This window comes from Anoplopoma fimbria, chromosome 5 (genome assembly GCF_027596085.1).
Source record: "Anoplopoma fimbria isolate UVic2021 breed Golden Eagle Sablefish chromosome 5, Afim_UVic_2022, whole genome shotgun sequence".
Classification (NCBI taxonomy): domain Eukaryota; kingdom Metazoa; phylum Chordata; class Actinopteri; order Perciformes; family Anoplopomatidae; genus Anoplopoma; species Anoplopoma fimbria.
The window spans coordinates 6,736,193-6,760,889 of NC_072453.1; the positions used below are offsets into that span (position 1 = coordinate 6,736,193).

The window sequence follows — 24,697 nt, forward strand, 5'->3', positions numbered from 1 at the left end:
TCTGTTGGTATTAAATATTCAATGGCTGTGTCTAAGACGTTTGGAGATAGAAAAACGTTTGGAGATAGAAAAATAAATAAAAACATGTTGTACAAACATGTCAAAGCAAAACCAACTATGAATGCAACAGAGACAGAGGGCAGGTGAAGTTAAGTCAGGGAAAATTGCAATTCTTTTACCATGTGGCTGGTTTTATGAGTGAAAATATGAAGTGTAACTCAATGTTTTGATGTTTTTAAAATGTTGACATGCTTTGTGTACGTATTGGAACTGAAATTATGTGGAAGATATGACCTCAAAACTGACTCCTCATTGCAAACAAACAACTTAATTTATTCTGTCAATAAAGAGACACTCATTTTCTCAAATTGTAAGTGCAAGATTTTATTTAGGACGCTTGAGGTGGTGTGCTGGGACGGCAGTGTCAAGGTTACATATACAATGATTTTTATCACAGCTAAGTCAGGGGAAAACATAAAACAAGAATAAGTCATATCATCCTAAATTACCTTTAATAACCCAATTTAGCACATTTCATTAATTTAGTGACATAAACATTCTCAAAAAGTAATTTCATATCTTCTTTCAGAATTACATGTTGAAGACAAGTTAGACAAATTGTATGTACTCAAACACTGTAACATACATCAGGTATGATAATACATAATAATACATTACGTATTATTCCCAAAGGTTAATAATAATGGTCTACACAGGCTTTCTCTTAACACAAGATCATTTAAACCAGCTTCACAACAATTTTAGACATGAATGACTCTGACTTTAAACATCCTAACCACTCTCAAACACTGTGCTCTGAAATCATCATTCCTTAATTTCCAGAAGGCAAGTAGAAAAATACTCATGCATTTCCTCATGCACTGAACTACATGTTGGTACATTATCCTTAATGTGCCAAACTGTATCCATCTTGTAGTTGCAAGTGCAGATATTTTAGGAATAAATATTATTTTAAAGCAGTGGTTCTTAACCTGGGTTCGATCGAACCCCAGGAACAGACTTTGCTGCGAAAATGATATGAGAGTGGCACTTGCCAAGGTGAAGCCGCGCATTTCTGAACTTGTATCTGAAAGGCAACAGCAAAAGTCACATTGATTTGCAGTAAATATTCACTGAGTTATGTTTTTGTGTGAAATTCATGTTTTGTTTGTCGACAAACCGATCCTCACAGCATCGTACGAAGTTGCGTACCTGATCGCAAATCATTCATTGAGTTATGTTTTTGTGTGAAATTGTTGGTTTTGTTCTTTGCACACAGTGATTTTGTGTGCAACTGATGCATGGTTCATTTTGTGCACTAATAAAATATATACCTATGTTTTGAAGAAATCATATTTTATTTTTCCAATTACGAAGGGTTCGGTGAATGCACTGATGAAGCTCGCAGGGTTCAGTACCTTCAATAAGGTTAAGAACCACTGTTTTAAAGCATTAGTTCCCCTCAAAAATGTTGTCATCGATCATAATCCAAGGCTTTGCATAATCACTCCTATATAATAAATTAGCATTTTGCTGATCTGGTGACGCTATGAGTGTGAAAACATAACAGCAACACACACGTTAAGATCTTAGAGGTTAAGCATAGGTCAGGTATGGGAAAGATTGTCTGCATTGGTAAATGTCACAAAAGTCAACATCAATTGTTAGTTTGAAACAGTCTAGTCTCCGGCATCAAAGACGAACATAATATTTTGAAAAATGCAACAATAACTGTTGCATTTCGATGAATGGAGATAAATTGAATACAGCTTATTGTCCAATATGAACATAATCACTGGGGAGACGGGGCTGATTTAGGAGAGACAATATAATAATGGCTATCTATCAGTGAAGCCAAGTTGAGTTCTCATGTTCATATCTGCTTAGAGGTATTATACATTTAAACATTATTACAATAGCCTAAATAAACTAACTGGGAAACACAACACTGTGTCCAGTCTGTAAGCAAAAAATGATATGTACTGCATATTAACAATAAATTGAAACATGGATTAGGCAGCATTTAGAAGAGATTTGCCCTCTTCTTCATATTATTACGTTTCCACAGTGGAAGTTTGTCAAACTCTTGAAACTCCATGCCAAAGATCTCAAAGAAGGAATCCGGGGAAAGATGATGCTGCAAAGAAGAGCAAGAAAGAATAAAGTGGACTGCGATAAAAAGCAGCACCCAATCTGTTTGTTGCTTTTTTTTTCTAAAATAGAAGTCATGCAGTATGTTTGATTGAAACCAAATATGTCCTCATCTTGTTTTTAAGGAAAACCTTTCAGCAGATGATGCCACTGTCAAGGAATGTATTAACATCCGAGAAAGTTTTAGTATATGTGGTATTTTACACAAAGTCTAGCATTTATTAAAAAAAAAATGAAATAGAAAATATTGAAAATACATTTTGCACTTTAACTTTTGCTCCTTTGGCAAACTTTCGTGTCCAGTGAAGATGTAATGTTTTATTTAACAAATGGCAATTAAAGACAAAAATAATGAAAAGCATTCTGTTCAGCCATAATAATAATAGTGCTTTTCTCACATGTTAATGTACCTCAAGTCTAGTTCTGTCAACATCCCTGGGAAGTCTCACTCGTCCTCTACTACTAACTGCGAGCAGTTCATATGGGTAGACCTTGAAGAAAAAAAGACTGGTTATAATTGCTTTATAAGTTGATTTTCTCACATGCTACACGTAAACACAATCTTTTGTACACTTACGCTATGAGCTATTTAGATGGAGTTTGAATATCATGTATCATGCAAATATGCATCTTGTAAAACCGCAAGCAGTACTCTATAGTACCTATGCTTCAGCCTTCAGTGAAAAATACAAGATTCTGCTTCTCTATTAGCCGTTGACAAACGTAATGTGTCATGTAATATTCTGGCATGCAATCTTCTAAAGGTGTTTATAGGTACAACATTACAAGTCTTTGCAGTGAAAGCTCTCCTCTAGTACACATGGATATACAAACAATACTTGCTTTTGGCTCCAACAAATTAGGCATAGACACTCCTCTGTCCATGCGTGCTAATGGATATTGACCGTCGGGGATGAGCTACAGAATGAAGCAAACATGTGCAATTGGCAACAGTCATGGCAACATTAATCACTTCAAAGCTTAAAGCCAACATTAATCACTTCAAAGCTTAAAGCCAAATTACTGCCAGAAAGTATATTTATAAAAGTGTGGTTAGAGAGTCAGTAATATGTGTAACACATATATCAATGAAGAGAGATCTGCAAGCTGTATTTACAATTTGGATTAAAACTTAGTTGAATTCATACTTCATAAAACATGCTCATGCAGACAGTCCTTTGGAAATGCAGTACGCCAAACAGGGAAAGGAAGTATGATCCAGGGGGATTTAAGATCACTTAAAGCTCTTCTCACATACCTTAAAGTCTGAAAGACAGGGGGAAAGGGGAAAGAACAAGCAACACTAATTAATTTCTAAAGAATTATCCACTGAGTTGATATTTTAGTGATCAACAATATCCATGATGGATAATAAAGATGTCTACATATACTAACCTCTGAATCTGTCGCTGCTGTAATGGGAGAAATCAGCTGACCGTGGCTTCATGAAAAGAGGAAGGAGAACAGAGGAAAAATGAAGGGCTGTAAGTTGAACAAACCTCTTACAGTTTCGTTAGTGTTTTTCCACAGGTACCTTTTATAAACATAAAGAAATAAAAAGCATGCTACTTTTTAGTAGGTTGTTGTAATCTAATTGTACTTCAAAATGATGTATATTTGCACTAAATTAAGCCTAAGATTGTCACTAAATGGCCTTATACAATAATGCTAAAGACAGCATTAGGTATCATTGATGTTGTTCTTACCGGATTGAGGCCATTGCGACCATATCCAGGCAAAGAGGATGTTTGGGTTGTGGTGGAATTTGAATCTATGTGAAAATGAAACAGCAGATGGATTAGCTCATCATGAGGGGATTTACAGTCAGACGCTGCCCTTTGCCCAAATTAGATCAGACTTACTGAGCAGAATATATCTCGCCAACATCTTATCTTAGCTCTTTGCTAATTGTTCTGTAAAACTGACTTCTCAGGACTGCTCTACGTTTGTATTAACATTTTTTTTCCAATGTTTTAAAAATTTACAAGAATACATCTATATGCTTTAGAACAACTCATCTCATACAACAATCAGTAGAATATTTAACTGCCTCAAGCGGCATTAAAATGAACTTTTTAAAAGGTTGCTTGACAGATGAAAAGGTCATATCGTACCTTGCTGTTTGTAAATTGGAGGCCTCCTGTACATGTTGAAGCCTTCCTCTGCAGATAGAAAAGATTATCAGATTATTTACTCTAAAATATCACACAGCAGAACGAAAATGATATATTGTAATAAACTTCTGTAGTGTCTCCTTTTTCCCTTTCAATGTTTTGAACTTATGCATTCAAATTTAATTTATTTTATTTTCAGTTTAGAGGACATTTTCCCTGAAAAAGACAGGGACCTCCATCAGTAAAATAGAGCATCTGCACATTTAATTTACTTACTCAGAAAAGCACAAAGTGCAGTAAAGGTTCTTCAGGTTTTTAAAAATTGTAGTTAACTTTACATACATTATCAAAAAAAAAGGCCAGCACAGCAGTTATGCCAGTAAAGTTATGCCATAATGAGCACATACACATTTAGAAAAAAAGCAGGCGTAGTTAACGTTTCCTAAATACAGTTTAATTTTATTTTTCAGAAATTATCATCAAGATCATTTTAAGGATCTTGAATTGATTAAATATAAATAAGGAATATAAATACCGCACTGCTCACTATACAGAAATCAAGACTGTGTGGGTTATAAGATGGTTTCTAAGTGATTTTCAGTTCCCACCAAGAACTCATGCCGGCGCTTACTGGTCAGAGCTTGTCATATCTCATCCACACACGATAACAAGGCTTTAGAAAAATCACAGCACCTCTATAAATAGGCATGACTGTAAAGGAATGTATGAGTGAAGTTGACAACAGGCACAGGAATATTAATTTATTTAATCACTCAAACTGGTTTTATAAATAGCTACTTTGATCTATATTTATATGAAGGATTGTTTCTTTTAGAGTAAGAATTTAGTGAGCGGTGGGTGAAGCGGCATAACAAGAGAAATGAAAAAATAGGGTCAAGTCAAATATGCGAAAAAGGAAAAAAAGGAGAAAATCAATGGAATATCTCAAGGGATCATCTAGCTGCTACGGTGTGTGTTTTTTCTGCTGTGCTGTTTTCTACAGTATGATATGAAAAGAGTGGGCGACTGACAGTCTCTGAACTTTGACCACTAGATGGCTCAGTGTTTCTTACTATAAATTGAATCACATCTTTGTCATCTCATCCTACAAATGCCATCTCTAACCCTTAGACTAGATTGTTATTTTTTTGTATTTGGTTGTTGTAGAACATCTTATTTCACCACTTTTGCACTAGTGCTGGTAGTTCAGAATATAAAATGGTGGGTTTGCTATAAAATATAAGTGTTTGGTAGGACATATGAATGATAACAAAAGGTAAGGCAATAGCAGGAGGGGAGAAGGGATCCAGCAGAAGAGCAGGGGTGGCAGAAGAGCAGGGGTTCTTACCTTTGGTGTGAGGGAGAAAGTGCTGACTTAAAGGGGAAGTGGGGCATGTGTCATTGTTGCCAGATAATAAAGAGGGAGAAAGCACCAATCCTGTTTGTTATTCCACGTAAGAAGTGGAGTGAGAAGTTGTGGAGGTAGAGGAGATAAGGGAAAGTGGTAAAAAAGAGAAAAAGTGAGCAGAGGGAGGTTAATATCTTTACAAAGGTGATAAGAAGATTGAGATTATTCTACTTTCGTCCGCTCCTCTCACCTGGCCGGTGGAAGTGTTGTGGTGATCTGGACAGAGTTGGAGTGTAGCTGTGACGATTGTTTATTGTATGAACTCCAAAAGTTCCGTGGCTTGTAGATTTTGGTATGTACTTTCTGTCTTCAAAACCCTCCTTGAAAGAAGGAGGACACAAAACCAGTGTTGAATGCACAAAAAATTAAAATGAATTTGTGTCAATGAGTGTTAAATACATATGATCTTAATAGTGGTCTGTCATATACTATATGTTACCTGTAGTAATTGTAAGTAAAGTTAATAAAACAAATATTTACCTCTGTGGTTTCAGATACATTTCCTGGTGACTAAGAACAGAAGAAGAAAAAGAAATGTGTGAACCAGAAAGAAACAAAACATACACACTTCTGGTAAAAACCTTGTATCTCCAAATTTGTCTGATATGAAAAAGAAAATCAATTATGATTGCAACTATGCAACGCTAAAAATGAAATAGGAAAACATGTGTAATAGTAACAACTCTGTAATCCTTCAGCTGAATTTAAAAAAATCACAGAGTAACTAAGTTTTCATGAAGAAAGCTATGAAAAACAGGAAACATAAAGATGTATTATTAATGTACTTTTAGCCAATTATACTTAGTAACTTTGCACAGATCATGAATCAATGCTCAATTACGCAGTTTATAGCAACTAACCACTTTTTCAACTGACTCCATATTAAGTATGCTAATATTCTCTGATTATATTTGAAGTTGCTCTGTATAAGAGAATCAACCAATTATTTAAGATGTAAGTATCCTGTACACCTGCAGATATCTTGTTTTGAGTGTTTTGTTAATTTAGAAGGGCTATTGCTCCAAAACACTCACATCTGACCTTTATTTTTTTTAAGCCAAACACAGTCAGATATCAGAAGAACGAAGCAAGACCTCACTTGATTTGATTCATAGATCAAACCAAAAAAAAACAATAAAATAATGACACTCAAACATGCCATTTAATACAACTTGGAGCACTGAACAAAGTTACCTCTGCAGGGCTTTGCCTGTCCTGTCTGATGCCTTTGTTGTCCAAAGTAGAGGGGTTGTGGTTCACAGACTTATAAGATATCATATCAGGATGCTCTATATCATATATAGCCTTGACTCTGGGAATGGCTGCTAAATCTCGGTAATCAATGATCTCATTATCTACTTTTGCCTGGGACAAGGACAGGGAGGAGAGGGGAAGAAGGACACAGAAGGAGCAGACAGTAAGGGTTATGTCAGGTGAAAGGTCAAAGGTTATCTAATAGATGATTTCATGGTGGAATTAAACTTCAATCCCACAACACAACAATAGTCTGATTTTGGCACAAAAAATTGGTCAGATTAACATCATAATCTGTGGCCTGTTTTATTACTTATCAGGTTTACAAGTATAAAAAAGGTAAATCGTTTTCGGCTCATAATCGGCTCATATTTTGAGGTGTTTTGATGGGGTTAAAGTTTATTGAATTGCCAATGAATTCATATTGATCAAGTAAATAAATCTAAAATCCAGTTCAATATGTGGCTGATTTGAGTCAATTGAAAGGCTCTTTATCATTCAACCACAATTGAAATCCTGTATTTCTCTCAAAAGATATAAACTAGTTCCGATCAGTCAAGGTAAATTTAAAAAGATATGTTTTCAGTAAATTGTATTTGATTTTAAAATTGACTTTAAAAATGATTTCCACAATGGCTATTCTTCTAAATGTTTGTCTTCAGTTACAAAAAGCAAGATCTGGCATGAGAGACACTTTGTCCATTCGATTCTCCTGTACAAATAAAGGATAAATTCAATGAAAATCAAGCCACGGGGAATTGTGCACCATGGAAGGTGTTAGGAAAGATGTTGTCACCAGAACTTACACAGATGGTTCGACCAGGACTCCCTGGGGTGCATGAGCCCGGCCGGGAGCACGAGCTTTCAGATGAAGATGTAGTTGGCTAAAGGGGGAAAAAAAACATATATTAGTTTGACTTATAGGATGCTGAAACACTTACTGCTTTAGCTCAGGTGTTGGTTGACAGTTTACATTTCAGTTTTCTCTCAAAGCATAGCCACTACACACACGACTTGGTCCTCACATCTGGTCCCTGTTATTCATGTGGGTAAAAGCATGCACTAGGAATCATAATGCAGCAGTTTGGGCCTGGCGTCATGCAGTTTATGTGCATTGTTCCATATTGTAACTACCTAAAAGAAGAATTAAAAAAAACTTTATTTGTTGCCTAATAATGATATGAGCCAGACTTTTGTTTTGCATTGTACAAACATCATACATTGGTGTCTGTTACTGTAAATTGTGCAGGTACAAGCAGATGACAGATGAAATAATATAGTCAAGCATGCATCACTGTAAAAATCCATATGCAACAACTAACATGTATATATGCAGGATATGTAATAATAACTGCACTCACAGGTGCTCTACAAAATTAAAAGCTCCTCTTAGATATCCTTTAAAACGAAGATTTAGGTTATAGGACGGAATCAAATTTTATATATGAAAAGTGTCTTCCTCCTGCTTCCTTCAATCCAGCCTGGTGAGCAAAGCGAGTGCGGTTAATCTCAAAACGTGAGATTACAGCCTGCTCACTCTAGAAAACCATATGTGCAAACAGCGGGCCCGCTCACAATATTAACCTTTCGTTTATGTTGGGGATAAAAGAAATCAAGACAAGGTGTTTTTGGTCTGCTGACCTGGGAAGGAAGAGAATGTGTAAGGACAGCGATACACATTACTCACACTCGCATCCTATTTGTAACAGCAATTACAACCATAATACTAATACTTCCATATTAACTGGTTATTTTAAGAAGTTATATAGATGATACTGTGACATGACATGCCTTGATAGAAATCTGTCTTTGCATATTTCTTCTAACACACATTAAATTGCATGATGTCACACAAGTTGAGTGTTCAGTTCAGGAGGACTTACCATGAAACTGTCCTCAGTTCTGCTGCTGTCTCTGCAGTCCGGGTGCCAAACTGTTGATCCTACAAAGGCAGCGACATTATGGCAAAAAAAATTACAGCATGTCAAAGCAAGAAAAAGTTTTTAAATGTATGTATTCATCCAATTCCAATTCATCCTAACTCTCAAACTGACCTTGCAGATACATGTCTTCACCCTCTGTGAACATTTTGTCACATCTGCTGCATCTTGCACAGCTGGGGTGATAATGTTTCTCCCCTGCCTACAACAGATGATGAGAAAGGTAAAAAAAGAGTAAAAGTTAGGCTTTATTACCAAAAACTAAAACTAAGATGTGATACTCAGGGCAGGGGGTTCCAACCTTTTTGGATGTGAAAACAAGCTTCAAAAGGTTTCATCAAATCAGGGTTTAGGACTAAATAATCATTTCTGTTGCTGCACTGAAATTTTCACATAATTACACAGTCTGCACATGAATCATTCTGCACAGTGAAGCTTAAACATCCAAGCATAGTTGTCAAAATAAAAAATAATATAAGTAAAAAATAGGTTAATTGTTTAATTAAATATTATAAATGTGTTAGAACCACCAACCGTTACGTCACAAAATGTATTTAAATTGCAAGTCATGCAAATATAAATACAATAAGCATCTTTCTCTTCACTAAAAGCAAAGATTTCTCACCTCTAGGACTTTTCCAGTTATAAACTTCTGACATGCTTCACATTGAACCCCAAATTGAATCTGGTAGTCCCTCTCACAATATGGAACGCCATCCCTGAAAGATAAGATGTTTGAAATTAAAAACACATTTCTGTGTATTAGTTGTTTAATCTGCCAACATTGTTTCTAATTCTAAATTTTGTTATTAGAAAAAATTTACTCAATTGAGGATAATTAGAGAAAGAATTATGAGCCAGAGATCTGTATTTACTTGCTGATGTATTCTCCGCTCAGCACTCTTCTGCAGGCTTTACACTTGAAGCAGCCAAGGTGCCACTGGCCACGCAGCGCCAACAGAGCCTGGCCGTTCTTGATGTCTCTACCACAGCCAGAGCAGCCTGAGAACACACACACACATATTCATGAAGGGATAACATTCAACGTTCAAACAGGTTTGTCACATTTTTTAATCAATACTATACTAAATGTGTTTGGCCAAGTCGATCTGGTGACATATTCAGCTATATTCTTCTTAATTATTTAAGGATGTAAATGTATAGACTGAACTATTTGAGTTGCTGTGCTCTTTCCTGTAGTTTCTTTTTTTTAAATAAGCACCTTTCTGCACAGTCCTACAGAGAGATCTTCTTAATCCAGAGGCTTTATGAGTCTGAATCCTCTATTGATCCCTGTCCTATCTATAGTTGTCAGTTGGATAAGGTCAAGTTAAGTCGGAGAGTTGTCTGCTGGATCTCTCAATCCATAGTGAGTCATTGACCTGGCAGGATCCCAAGAGAATGACAGGATTTTTAAAGTAATATCAGCTCATAGTTGTGGCCACAGCTGGCCGATGTCCGCTGCATAATCCACTGTCTGATTATGTCTGCATGAGATCAAAGTCTTGGGTCTATTCTAAAGCTTCATTAATTAATAGTTTTGATGTGAACACTGGATTAAATGTCCAGAGTAAATCATACAAGAGTGCACTTACTACTGGAACATCTGACGTCGTTGGGAGTAGGAGAGAGGGGTCGAATACATCGCTGACAGAGGCAGTCCTTTCCACTGAAGGTGACACAATCCCCAGCAGGAAAAGGCTGTCTGAGAGACAGAGAAAGAGACAGACGTATACCACACAACTCTTTGTACAAAATAAAAAGCTTTTTGCCTCAAAGTTCCAAAAAAGTTACACTTGTTCCACATTTACTTGCAAACAGTGCACACAAAGCATGCTGGGTGGTAGGTCTTCCCCAAGACTGTGACCACAGCTCCCTCCACAAATTCCCCACAGTTGGTGCAGCGCGTGCCGTGAAGCCTCTGGAAGTCCACCGGGCAGAGGTATTCACCGCTCTTCATGAAGAAGCCACTCTGAGCCAGGTCACAGCCACACACTGCGCGCACACACACACACACACACACACACACACACACACACACACACACACACACACACACACACACACACACAGTCATACAGGGAGAGAAGGATGACAACAGAAAACATTAAAGCTGCAATAATCTATTGTTTTATTATATTTGGATCAATGGACTCTGTGTAATGTGAAAGGTGTCACAAACTAATTTTCGCTCATCAACAGCTCTGACAGACCCAATGTACGCTATAGGCTCAGCAACAGACAAAAGTTAGCTACTAGCTGGTGAGCTAATGCAGATAGAGTAGACTATACCACGTTTGGTTAAACTTGTTTGTCATAATTTTATAAAAGGTGAGAAAATGTGTGTCCTGTTTTCAGCTTGGCCAAGTGCCGAAGAGCTGAATTACATTCTTTTTGTAAAGAGCTTTAGGGAAAAGCATTGTAACTTCTTATATGATACATATGTCTGGTATAAATTTAATGTTTTATGTCTTTTGTATTTTGTGTCAGTAACTATGAATTTACTGTTTAAATAATCTAAATTTTCAGGCTTACGTCATTGTAGTAAGTTAACAGCAACAACGTCATCAATAATAGAGATGAGATAAATGCTATTTGTGCTGTCTGACTTCATCCTTCTGCCAGGGTTTCTGAAGTGTTTATGTGTCTGACATGTTACTGACAGGGAGGCAGTGTTTTCTCCCGGCTTGTTCAGAGTCATTTGATACCACATAACCCACCTGACACTGTCTCTCTGAACCTGCCAGGACAGAATGCACAGGACAAATGGCAGAGATGCCAAGGACAGATTTGTGCTGCTCTATTCCTGTCTACCTGCGAGTCACTCACAGCCTATGTGGGGTTTCTTTTTTTTAAATACTATTCTTAAGTGTAAATAAAACACGCACACTAATTCCTCTGAGATTGTTTCATAGAAATCACAAACAATTAACTTTAACAATGAATCTTTTCATATCTTCTGATGTAAATAAATGCATGAAATTGAGTGCATCAGATTCTTAGCTGATCTCATATACACATAATTGTTTTCACTGTGACAGTTATTTAATTTGTCTTATTTCTGTACCAGAAAGTTGAATTAACTTTGACAATACTTTTTTGGATCACCAAAAAAGCCTTATTTTAATTCACATTTTGAGTCAAATTCTGATTCAGTGGAGCCCATAGAGCCCTTCGATCTACAGGTCTTCCCACTGTTAAAATACTTCAGGCTTCTGTGCTCTGAAAGTCTCTTTGTTTCCCCTGCGCTGAAAACACTGTCACAATGCGATGAAAGGCCAACAACACGAGAAGCTTGCCGGTTTCGATTAGTGGGGACAATAGCCTGTAGAGGAAATATGTTTTTCACGGAAACAAAGTAACTCTGGTGAATGAACCCAGGAGGTTCTCACAACAGCCCATTGTTAATGCAGAACATTCTGTAATAAATTTAATTTGATGGCACCAGCAGGCTGACTTGAATGAACAGCAAATTCCTCACAATTTAAAACTAACCTTCTCTGAAAATAAGGTGTTTTAATGCAACCTAAAGGGTTCATTATTTTTTAAATGTTAATACAAGTTTTAATCCAACTGGAGAAACGTCACCACACCAGTTCCACGAAATACTTCTACTACGAATCCGTTGTAGTGTGGCTGTAGCCTGTTTTAATAAGTGATTTGGAGCAAAAGTCAGGAATTCCGTGCGTTCAAGGGCGGCCACAAATTCATCTCCACTTCACATGAGGAAACAAATTCAATGGTTTGCTCTCAAGTTTCCAGAATGTCCAAATTTAGACACCATTGACCTTGCCTGATTACATAAGTCTGTCTCAGTCTGGCTGACATGTGATTGCAGGATAGTCCAAAAGTGCATACATTGATGGTACTACTCACCCTTGCAGGTAAAGCACTTTATGTGGAAGTGGCTGTTCTGCACGCGCAGCACCTGCCCCTTGCATGGCTCCCCACATCTTAAGCACTGGATGACTTGCTTCCCCCCTGGAGAACACGGCTGGCAGTCATCCTGAGAATGTAGCACTGCAGGAGAGGGAGGAATACGTGAATCAGTTAAGTCTTGACAAATTCATTATCGTTGTTTGCCTTTCAGCTCGACGTATGAAATGTGATTTTACAGTGCCTGTAAAGGTCAAGTGTTGGACCTTATTATCTTTTTGCCTCCTTCTTAAAAAAACCTGCCACTCCCTGTTTATTAACCACATGTAATTTTTTGCAAGTACTTCTTAACTCTCGTGTGTGCATACAGAATGTACTGTCAGTCTACGTATCTGCTAGCTATAATATTTTACAATACAAGGGAAGTTAATTATTATTATTATAATCGATTTTTGTAAAACGGTCTGTTACAATATAAGAGTCAACAGAAGAAAGTACTATAAAAGAAAAAGAAAGTCCTGAATTAAAAATCTTAAATAAGTAAAAAGTAGTTATTAAAATATACATGAATACCTAAAGTTAAAGTACTTATTAAGGGAATTAAATATCATATTATATTATATAAGTGGATTATAATTATTGGAAAAATGAATGTGTTATTGACATCTCTTTAATGTTTCAGTTTGTAAAGACTTTACATACTGCTGGGTTGCTTAATTTATAATAATAAAACATCATTCATTATTGATTTATGTTTTGTATTAATAATAACAATCTGCAAAGTATCTAACTAATGTTGTCAAATAAATGTAGTGCAGTGAAAAGTACAATCTTCACCTCTGTGATGTAGTGGATTAGAAATATAAAGTAGAAAGTAGAAAACAATGGAAATACTCAAGTAAAGTAAAATTACCTCAGAATTTTACTTAAGTACAGTACTTGGGTAAATCCAGTCCATCACTGGTCTACAACCCTGCTAGCTATGACAGCTATAATGTTTTCAGTGTTTAACATGCCAAACATTACTTTACACTCTAAACCTAGTCAAGTTTGTTAGCCTGCTAACATGAGTTAATTAAGAATAAACACAAAGTACAACTTGCTAAAGGGAATGTCATTCATTTTTCAAGTTTTTGAACACAAAATATAGCCCACAGATTTTTTAATGCATCCAAGCTGTTTATCCTTTTCTGCCTGAGTAGTTCATGACAATACAATACAAAAGTCCTTCCTGTCAGTGCTCACATAACTGAATGTAATAAACAGACAAGCTTTTCTTCAGCACGGAAACACACATATACACATATGCACTCGCACACACAGTCACAGTAATCTGTTGAGTGCCCCACGAAGACAGACAGGAGCTCACGAAGAGGCATTATTTCTAATGTTAGATCTCACAACAACATCAATCAGTGTATTCTACAATAGCGTTGCGGTTTTGCTGTAAAACTTAGTTTCATACTGAAGCAAGAACCTCGTTCTATCTAATTTTGTCATGTGTGTATGGCAGCAGAGGCAGTGGATGTCTGCGCAATCTAATCACGGTCCACTTGAGAGGTCTTGAATGTGATTAGCAGAGGAGAGAGGAGAAAGAATGTGGCACGTTGAGAGCCCTGTGTAGACACCCAGCACACAAATAGATAAAGAGACACAGGAACTTCAGCTTTTCTTTTTTTCAGATACACTTTTGCCAGAGAAAGTCTTGATGAATTAATTTATAAACCAGATAAGAGCTACACTTTGTTTATATGACCCAGTTGGTGTCAGCTAACATGTATGATTTCCGTCTAAACAGAAAGATTTCCTCACACTTAAAGCTGATAGGGGGAATGTTTTTTTAAACGTTTCCACACCCGGCCTCGTGAATACTAAGAAAATTGAGTCAAGTACCTCGGTATGTGGCTTCAGGTTTGCCCCGCAACAGGAGAGCTTTGTCACTATGGTAACACGCATGAAGCAACAAACTAGGTTAAGAGACCATGCTTCCAAAATGGTTAATATAAAGCTCACTGTAACTGATTGAACAGTATGGAAGATATAATAGTGTGTACGTTATGCAGTGCTGAGGGGATTAAGAACCTCCACAGCTGCTGTAATGCAGACCGCTTTAGTGATGATAGTGATTAAACGAAGACTAGTAGTCAATATCTTAACATCCTGGAGCAGTCTAATTAAGTCTGTGTATTTTCAAGCAATATAGGATATACTTTTTACTGTAACTAAAAGCATAAAATAAAAGCAAAAACAACTATTTGTTCAGACTGAACGAGAAAAGACTTTGATTATAGTCATCGTTTGCTATTTTTTTGTTAAAATATAGATTATTCCTGCCAATAGAAGAGCAGTAGAAGGAAAAGTGTGTGATAGCAATCACATAATATCTAATCTAAAAGAAAAACTTGTGAAAAATAAGTGTTATTACTGCCAAAAATCCTAGCAGGAATGTAACCTGTTCTTTTGGCTGTGGGACTCCAACAATGAAACTCAGCCAAACTGGCCTTTGTCCTAGAAGGCCTCAGATATTTGCTAATGACTGAGCAGTGATGCCAACACAAGAACATCACATAAATACTCCTACTGGTTATAAATGTTTGAAGGTTTTGTTTTGTTGCTGACTGATAGAGAAGTACAGGTTATATACTACATTGTATTATGTGTATACAGTTATACAGAATTTGTGTGGTGTTATCCTGTATATAAAGCATTTCCCTTTTACTTTATGCTCCTGTGTAAATGGTAAAACTCATGTGTGGAGTCCTCAGATGGAAATATTTAAAGAATCCAAAATGTCTTCTGTTCTTTCTTGATCTCGCCCAGAACGTGAAGCTGATATGGTGTCAAGTATTAGCAAATGGTAGATTTAGAAAGACCGCAAATGGAGAGGAACCTGAGACGGACAGTTAATCACACAACACCGGTGTCTCCAGCTATGAAAATCTGCATCTGTGTGTGTAAGGAGGGAGTCTCTATTTTAAATCTTTAGAATTTGAGATGTTTCAATATACCTCATTCTAATTGTTTGTAAAGTAATCTTAATATACCATAGGACTAGAATATTAGCCATAAAATAAGGTCATATAATTACTTTTTGAATGATATTAGTGTGTGTTATACGGATTACTATTTGGTCATGCATATGTGTGGTAATAACCATCTTTAAAACTGTCAACGTCTTGAATGTTTTTAGGGTAGAAATATTTACAGTGAAAATTCCTAATTTCACTACAGTGATGCACCTACATGGAATTTTGTGAATTTGATTGAGAGTGTTTCTCCACTCTTACTGAGTAAAGGGTCACTACAGCAGCACAATAGAATATCTATCTGTTCCTTGTGGATGCGAAATAGAATAATGAGAGCAAATCACTGCTAAATTCAGAGGTATTGCAAAAATCACATGCTGGTCTTAACCCACTAGGATACTCTACGATTAGCTTTAACAACTGTGATTGCACTTTCCCCTACTTGGCAAACATACTTTTTAATCTTTGAATTCAGTTTCTAGAATTGGGAAAAGGTTCGAAAATCATCACTGTTTGCTAATCTAACAGGTCAAAATATTTTCTTTAAAGTATAGCATGAATTCACTTCATTTAGTTTCCAGGATTCACATACGCAGATTACAAATAACATGTAGTTTAAACAACACTGTACACTATAAAACAATGCTAAAGGGAAGAATAGTATAACACTACCTGCAAGAGCAGTTAAGACAAAGTCATAGATTGTTTTGACCTTCACATTAATCAAATGCCACCATCACAAGTTGCACACAAATCAAGTCCTTAAAGACAAATATAAAACACAAGAAGACACACACACACACACACTCATTCTCTATTTCTCATCCGATACCACACACACACAATAACACACACTTTAAAATGTCTACCTTGCTCTTTCATGACAGTTGGTGTCTGCTGGTCTGTTACGAGCGCTCACTGCAGCGGAACACAGTGAGGACAGGAACTAAGTGGACTGCTGGTCCAAGGGAAAGGGGGTGGTCCAAAACACAGCGTGCAGGACTATGTGTGTGTGCGTGTGTGTGTGTGTGTGTGTGTGTGTGACTGTGTGTGTGTGTGTGTGTGTGTGTGTGTGTGTGTGTGTGTGTGTGTGTGTGTGTGTGTGTGTGTGTTCTCAAAGTAGACAGTAGGAGTGGCATTGTGCTTCTGAACCATGACCTCAACAAGCTGATCCCAGACATTTAATGCTGATATAGTCGTGTATTATTTATTATTTATTTAGTTTTTTGAGGTAAATCACACTAACTTTGTTGGGCTTTTTCTTTGCTTTAAAACTTCTTCAGATATGGTGATGACATTCGCCTACAATACCCAGCTCTTTGGTGATGCATAGAAAATGTTGGACAAATATTTGCAGAAAATTGCCATAATATTTGTAAGTATATTATGGGACTGTTGTTCAGTGCAAATGATTCAGTGATGACATTACATGCTGCTGATATTTTTGGCTTTTTAAAAAAATATAGCATTTTGTGACTTTTTGTAACTAGCAAACTGAATACAAGTTGTCCTTTAATACACACAGACTTCTATAGTCTGCATAGAAGTAATTAAACCTGATAAATGAGGCACAATATTCACAATAAGTATGATTCAAAGCTTTTGTAGAGGGAGTTGTTGAATCAGTCAAAGGGTTGACAGCTGTCATAGATTAATCATATGTTCATAATTTAGTCCGATGGACCAAAAACCTTCATTACTCACAGAAAGGAAGATCTGCGGTGATGTATAGTAATGCCTAGCAGAGCTAACATTAAATGTGTGCAACACTGTTTGTTTAGTAGCTTGATGTCTCATTATTAAATAAGAATAAAGCAGACAGAACATGTTAAATCTTGTCATTCTGTAATGACAAGTCATTAAAGTACCAAGATATCACCCATGACAACCACATAAGGAAGTAAACTGTCCTTTACCTGACATCTCTGCAGGTATACCGTCCAACTTCTCACACAGGATGTAGTCGTTGGGGTTGATGAAAGGCAGCTGCTCCATCATGGACTGTTTAGGAATGAGGTAGAGAATCTCTGCAATTTCCCCATCTTCAATAATTGACATGCGCCTGACGGAGTTCTTCCTCTTGACCCGGTCCAATACCACCATTTCATTGCTGTTGCTGGAGCCGCAGATCCTGCCCAGGCTGCTGAGGTTGAGGAGGCCCGACATGCTGGTGCTCTCGAGGCTTTCGGCCACGCAGCTCAGGCTGCAGACTGACACCAAGTGAGAAACCATAAAGCAAAGCTCGAGATGTTAAAGCCCTCTGTTGAATGGCAGGCATTAAGTTGCTCTCTAAGACTTTATGACTGACTCAGCGTGTGTGTCTGTTGTCCATCAGGCTGTCAAAGACTAACTCTTACCACACGCCCCTTAAGAAGATTAAGTAAGGTATATTTTTAGGGTTTATCTTCATGGTAAACAGAGGATCTGAGCTCAAGGAAGTCTGGTAACCTTCAGGTAACCTTCTTTGCCTCCATTCCAGTGACTTTGACTGGTGCTCACATGGGATGCATCATTATAGTAATCTAGTGAAGATTAAGAAGATTATGAGCTCTAACTGTATCATCCAGTTATGTATGCAGTTAGAGTCATATGATTTAATTTAATGTCTGTCTGATTTTGGTTGGATTACGACTGAATACAAGGACCAGCTAGACACAACATACTTCATTTTCAGGAACCTTTCATAACCCTCCTACTGCAAACATTGTACATGTGATTGTTTTGTTTTTTCTTATCTGTAATCTACTGTGTTAGTTTTAGAGCAGGAAAGATTTAACCTGGAACAGAGCCAGGGAAAGGAGTTTGGCACCATGAACCAGGATATTTAGAGTACTGAAGTATTTGAGGACTCCAGCATTATTTAAGGGTAGACTGTCCCGATCAGTTTAGGCACTTTCTAATCTGCTTTTAATCAAAATTCACAAGCTAGACTCACCAACATTAAATGGTGTGCCACTTTAGAGGTTGAATATGTTCTCCTGAATTTTACTTTGTTGCACCTGATGTATTCTATTTTCAGAAATAAAGAAAGATGACAATAAATTAATGGTAAATTACCTTAAAATAAATATAAATTGGCACAAATGGTACAGCAAGGAACGTGTACAGGCTTAAAAGGAATAAGAGGAAAATGTGTGTATACCTAAAACATGTTACAGTAACTTGTGTATTTGCTTACATATTTGCCTGTGGATATTTAAAAGTAGCCTACATTCTCGCAGGTGTTGACAATATGATGGATGTGATATGAAGCACCGTTATCATGACTAGCAAAATAGCCAAACTGACCCACAAAAAGGTTTCTGATAAGATAAGTAACTAGTTACTAAGAATTAATGTACCTAAAACAAGAGAATGAATATTATTCCTGAAGAAGTGAAGTAAAGGCCATGGGACAAGCAATCTCTATAATACCATGGTTACTCCAGGAGCAGTAGTCTTATCCATTACAGACACATGAGGAAAGAGCTCTACCTACTGGCTGTAATGTGCTAAACATGCTGTGATCAGTATTCAGTGGAAAATTACACCAGTTATGCTGGTCAATATGATATTGCAAATTAAGATTGAAGGGATATATCTGGCTTTTTACATTCTCCACTATGTTCACCAGCCAATCGCTAACTGTATCTGTCCGTCGTTTTGTGCAGAGCAGGTAGTTTACATTGGACTTTTAATAACTTTTTCACTGAAAACATTGCTATCTGAGCGGTAAGGGTAAACCAAAACAATAAAGCTGTGGGGCCAGAAAGCTAAATAATGAGTTTAAACTGGTTATGAAGCTCTGTAAAGCTGAGGGGAGCTGCAGATGGTACCAAGCAAATGTGTGGGTGTCACGCTTTTTTTTTGTAGGAATGTAACACAGATTGTTATGTCAAAAAGGGTGAAGCATTTTATTTCTGCTGTTTTTTTTTTTACCAATGTTAAAAAATATCAAATTCCCTTCTTCAAGTACATAGTTAAAAATTTAACAATGAAAAAACAGATAGAAGGAACAAACAATTTCACTGTTTCATTATAAAATCATTTAAAAAAAAATAACGGACTGTACATTTTTGTGACATGCATGTTAATGGGAAAATATCCTAATTTATGTGGATGCCAAATCAGTGTTTATGGTTAATTGAAGCAATAAACTCTTCAGTGCGTGCTATATGAATTGAGAAAGCTGAGTGTTCCTGCTTGCAGGGTCGAGCTGGCATTGCCTATATGTAGTTCTTCATTGCATCACTGTCATGTCAAACGACGGCAGTAGTGACATCATGGAAGAAGAAATAAAGCTTTCTCTGTCAATAGAGCACACACTGAGGAATGTATATCTTAAATTGACTACACCTACCATCTACATAAAAGGTGCCAAATATTTCCTTTATCATAAAGGGACCTGAATAAGGTTCACACAGTCAGTTGTGGCAGTACAGTTGATAGCTAAGGCTTTAAGAGAGTTTGATCTTTTAATTACCTGTGTTACAGAAAAAACAGCAATATCTTGTTTACATTTAATACACTGTATTGTTACTATCTGGGCGTAAATACTGTTTAACAGGGATTTATTTATTCTGATTCATTAAACTGCTTGTTTTCTGCTGTAGCAACCGCTGACACAAAATTGAGAGGTAATGTGTTTTTCAGTGAGGTGTGCAATAAACCAAGTCCCATTTGAAGTGTTACATGTAAAAGACATATAAAAAGAGAAATGTTTCAACTTGAGTAAAGTCTTAACAAAACTTAGGAGTTGATAGAAGGAGATCTGACCGCCTCGTCTTCCTCATCCTCATTTTGCTCTTCCTCTCCCTGGGTGAGCGGCTCTCTGTCGGAGTCTCTCTCTGCCTGGCCCGACCTCTTGGTTGTCTTGTTCAGGGTCCCGCCCTGCAGAAAAACAAATATTAACTGAACACACTGAACTGTATCCTGTACTGAAATCAGCTGACACTAGGCACACACAGAACATATTTAAATTGGTACACAGGCTGTGAGATATCTGACCTGTCTGTGGTCAACAATGTTGAGCAGCACTGAGGTGACGATGCAGCTGATGGTGTTGGCCAACATGAAGATCATCATCCTCTGCCAACGCCACAACGGAATCTTAGTTTCACTGGCCAGGAAATGGAGAAATCATTGAAGGTGAGTAAGGATCTAACATTCAGCATTGACCATCAAGTGCACTGCCAAAAAATCCTCATCCGAAGCATTTCCTACCTAGACTTGGAGCCCAAAATCTGCCCAACGACAAGATTTGACACCCCAATTCCAACCATCTGTACGGAGGTGGCCAGACCCATGGCGGTTCCCAGAGTCGCCTGAGGCACCACGAGGGGAATAGACGGCCACATGCTGGCCTGGAATACAGCACATATAGTTTAAATTAAGATAGAACAGAACTGCTTTCCACAATTAATGTCCCCACTGCAAAGTATTCGAATTGAGAAATAATAAGACAAATCAATCACTTAGAAACTTCGGTTCACCATCATGTGACAACAACATATATGCCACTAGAGTCCTTAGTAATTTCTTCAGGATTGCAACCAATAAATCTACCTGAGAGAAAGCACACGTTAGAAATAAATGGTTTAAACAATTGCTTTGACATAAACTCACAGCAGCAAAGGAGTAAGTGATTCCCAGCCATATGGTGGACACCAGAGGAGCAACAAAGGTGAAGGCCAGCAGTCCAAACACAGGCAGTGTGAGGACGGCACAGGCCACCGCAAACACGCCCCGCAGCCCCACGTTATCCTGGAACAAACACAAGAGAGGGTCACGTGTTACACCAACTTACCTCCTTATTTCATATTGCTTCATAAGACTGAATTTTTAGAGATTAGAAACAGCTTTTAGGTTATAGATGCTTACTATGAGAATGCCCACGCAGGCTGAGAGGACCAGTGAGCTGTCATACACCGCCCCAGCGACATACGCTGCGTCCTTCTGACTGTAGCCGCTGTATTTATCCTGAATAAACTTACTGGAAAGAAAATAATACAGAAGTATTAGTTATTCTTATAAGTGTTTATGCCCTGGGTTAATTACAATACAGGGATTTTATGATAAATACACATCCTAAAGGAATTATTTCTAAAAGAAATCTGTTCTTATCCTAAAATTAACATTGAATACTGGCCTTATAAAACCTAATTTTAAACCTGTGTCAAAGGCTCTACCTGGCATCAGCGATGAACGGGAAGATGCCGTTGTAGAAGAACATGATGGTGAGAACCAGCAGCCAGTATCTTAGCGACAGGAGCTTCACATCCTGAATCCTCTACACGTGCACACACAGAAACAAACAATGTAAACGTTTATGTACATTTAAACAAAATAAGTGAGGTCAGATTCTCCATCTGCACCATCTTTATAAACAGGTTATATATTTAAAAAAAAGATACAGCTCGTACCACTTTGCGGGACTCCTCTTGGATGGCGCCATCAAGACCCAGCTGCCTCATACCGATCTTGTCCAGGGCACTGACTAGAATGGCAGACGCAAAGCCCAGCACACACAGTAGTGTACCTAGAACATAGCATGTGAAAAATGCTCTTACTTAAACCTTTCTTTCTTTTTACATATTATTAATATTCATTCATGCCATGAAACCCTGATGGTTCTCTCCCCTTTATGTATTACATACCACCCCAGAGTGTCCACTGCATGCCATATTTTTCTTCAAACTTCTGGGTGAGGAAAAAGTTCAGGACCGAACCAAGGCGAGAGAAGGCCAGGGTCAGACCGAAAGCCAAGGCCAGCTCCTTCCCTTTGAACCAGAAAGCTGTGATGCGGTTCTGAACAACTAATAAGGAAGTAAATGAGAAGAGCAGTTCAGGAACATTCTTTTACGTCAAAACCAATAAGAGTTTGTACGCAACTTTTGGAAGGTGGCCTTACTGGTCAGAGATCCATTGCCTGATCCAAACAGTAGTCGCCCTGTGAGCATAAGCGGCAGCAGATAGGGAGTTCCTTTGAAGTGGGAACCCAGTGCAAACAGTGACGAGCCCAAAACACACAGAAAAGAGAACAGAAACACTCCAACTGCAGAGAGGATGAAGGTGAAACAATATACCGTGAGTTACCATAACTCCGTTGTTTGGTTTGCAGGAGATATAATCTATTTTTGTTGACTTACAGCGGTTTCCTAATTTGTCAATCAGGAACCCAGCCATGATCACCACTACTGCATTCCTGTTGATAAGTGATAAGAGAACAGAGCACTAAGAAGCCGTTAATCAGCATAATACAGTAGAGTCAATGTTCGTGGGGCACTTACGTCCAAGCATAGATGGCGTAAAGAAGATTGTACTGCTGAGGATTCATCCCCAATCCCACCACACAGTCCACTGTGCCATTGATAACCGTTGCATTGGTACATGTCAGGTTCTGCCAGATGAGGGGAAGCCAGTGATTTAAGTTATTATCTAACAAGCCACAAACTGTGATTTTCACGCTGAACTGGAAAGATCCTGTTAAGTTAATGTGGGGAAATCATTCGATACTGATTGTGTCTGCCCTGCTACATCTTGCTTACCCCTTGGAATTGATCCTGCAAAACACTAGGGATGTCGAAGCAGAAGTAGGAGCCAAATGTCAGCAGACAGTTGAAGAACAGCACCACAAAGCGGTAATATACTGTAGAAATGAACACACACAATGTTAAGATACTCATTTAAAAGCCTGACTTCACTATGAATGTCAGTCTAAAACATGGGCAGGAAGAGATACAGACTTCACTGGACACTTCAGTATCACATTTTCATTGAAGGCTCAATTAAATTTATCGGCAGAATATATTTTCCCAACCACAAAATATGTCATCACCTTGATGGAAAATCTTATATCCATACGTCTTCTATTAATTATTGCCTTTAACACAGTGCTTTTGAAAAGACAAACTCTCTAGAAAGCTTTTAAGATCCCCTCCAGACATGTTGTAAGACATTAACTACTATGTTTTGAATAATCATAAGTGTCAGACATGGATTTCCCCACAATCTTATCATTCTGCCCAGCAACTTTCAAATAATTAAATTGAAGTAACAATAGGAAAAGCTTCTTTTTGAGGAGGTGCAGATGCATTTCCTTAATTCAGTCAAATGGAGGCATTTCTTGTTTGCTTCAATGGGGGAAAACAACAGTTTGTTTGAAATCAGTGCAGCATTATCTGAACTTAGCTTAGCTTCTTCCAGATGTTATTAATGAGATAGTAAACAGTTACTGCTTACGTCAGGGTTTTGGGCAACGTCCCATTAAGTCACATGAGCTCTTAACCAACACGTAGCTAAGACATAAACTGCTGAGTTGCTCTTTTAGTGGAAGTGTACATGAGGGGGTCACAAGACAAACGTCTGGTCATCTGCTATACTACATTTGTTGACATGAGTATTTTGTGGGAAACATAAATATATGCAAAAGTACCTTTCTCCGCCGGTTGCGTCATAGTGAAAAAAGGAAAGCGGCTATAAAAGAAAACATCCAAATCCCATTCTTCAGTGTTGTTTACATGAACAGGCTGGTTTGCAGGATGCGTTGAGGTCTGCAGCAACTCTCCTCCTGCTGTCTGCAGACCGCAGATCTGTGAGACACACGGCTCGACCTGTTAACGCGAGAGGACGCAGCGGAGTGTTTGGAGATCTACGCACGCAGCGACACTGCAGGGTTTTTTTTTTTTGTACCCTGGAAACTTTATTGAGGAACATTTGTAGATCTTCATGTTATAGTTCTTTTATAGTAAACATTCAAGAAAAAGTAAAAGTATAGGTGTTAAATAAGTGTCTAATTAAATGTCTTAATAAAATGTGAACACAATGGTTATTACCATAAATCAACAGGTTTGTGAATGTTGGCATTAAATCGTACATTGTATAATGAAATAAATTGTTGGAGTTTTTTCAAAATACGTTAACAGAATATTTTTTAATATATTTAAAATA

At 37.5% G+C, this 24,697-nt stretch overlaps 2 protein-coding genes across 2 annotated transcripts; both read right to left on the minus strand.

The window, feature by feature from the left end:
* Window positions 1–380: 380 nt before the first annotated feature.
* LOC129090991 (actin-binding LIM protein 1-like) lies at window positions 381–16,727 on the minus strand. Its single transcript, XM_054598393.1, has 20 exons — window positions 16,639–16,727; window positions 12,744–12,887; window positions 10,679–10,862; window positions 10,463–10,572; window positions 9,743–9,869; window positions 9,493–9,586; window positions 8,982–9,069; window positions 8,811–8,869; window positions 7,734–7,811; window positions 6,868–7,038; window positions 6,154–6,183; window positions 5,864–5,993; window positions 5,614–5,703; window positions 4,266–4,313; window positions 3,858–3,922; window positions 3,547–3,592; window positions 3,410–3,417; window positions 2,995–3,069; window positions 2,562–2,642; window positions 381–2,137 (listed from the first exon to the last, which is right to left on the minus strand). Exons 1-20 carry the CDS (start codon window positions 16,649–16,651, stop codon window positions 2,024–2,026), a joined length of 1,755 nt encoding a protein of 584 aa, XP_054454368.1. The 5' UTR covers window positions 16,652–16,727; the 3' UTR covers window positions 381–2,023.
* A 2,933-nt stretch (window positions 16,728–19,660) lies between these two features.
* Window positions 19,661–24,548, minus strand: mfsd1l (major facilitator superfamily domain containing 1-like). Its single transcript, XM_054599163.1, has 13 exons — window positions 24,183–24,548; window positions 23,296–23,396; window positions 23,038–23,147; window positions 22,897–22,952; window positions 22,659–22,802; window positions 22,405–22,563; window positions 22,171–22,286; window positions 21,937–22,037; window positions 21,629–21,740; window positions 21,374–21,511; window positions 20,972–21,111; window positions 20,756–20,867; window positions 19,661–20,638 (listed from the first exon to the last, which is right to left on the minus strand). Exons 1-13 carry the CDS (start codon window positions 24,202–24,204, stop codon window positions 20,498–20,500), a joined length of 1,452 nt encoding a protein of 483 aa, XP_054455138.1. The 5' UTR covers window positions 24,205–24,548; the 3' UTR covers window positions 19,661–20,497.
* Between the last annotated feature and the right edge of the window lie 149 nt (window positions 24,549–24,697).

Coding starts and splice junctions, on each gene's coding strand:
- LOC129090991 (XM_054598393.1), bottom strand. Junction 9,070..9,492: donor TAACTGGAAAAGTCCTAGAG/GTGAGAAATCTT, acceptor CATCTGTTGTAG/GCAGGGGAGAAACATTATCA. Junction 8,870..8,981: donor TGAAGACATGTATCTGCAAG/GTCAGTTTGAGA, acceptor CTGCCTTTGTAG/GATCAACAGTTTGGCACCCG.
- mfsd1l (XM_054599163.1), bottom strand. CDS start 24,204: ATGACGCAACCGGCGGAGAAAG. Junction 22,803..22,896: donor TGACAAATTAGGAAACCGCT/GTAAGTCAACAA, acceptor TCCTCTCTGCAG/TTGGAGTGTTTCTGTTCTCT. Junction 21,741..21,936: donor CCGTTCATCGCTGATGCCAG/GTAGAGCCTTTG, acceptor TTTTCTTTCCAG/TAAGTTTATTCAGGATAAAT.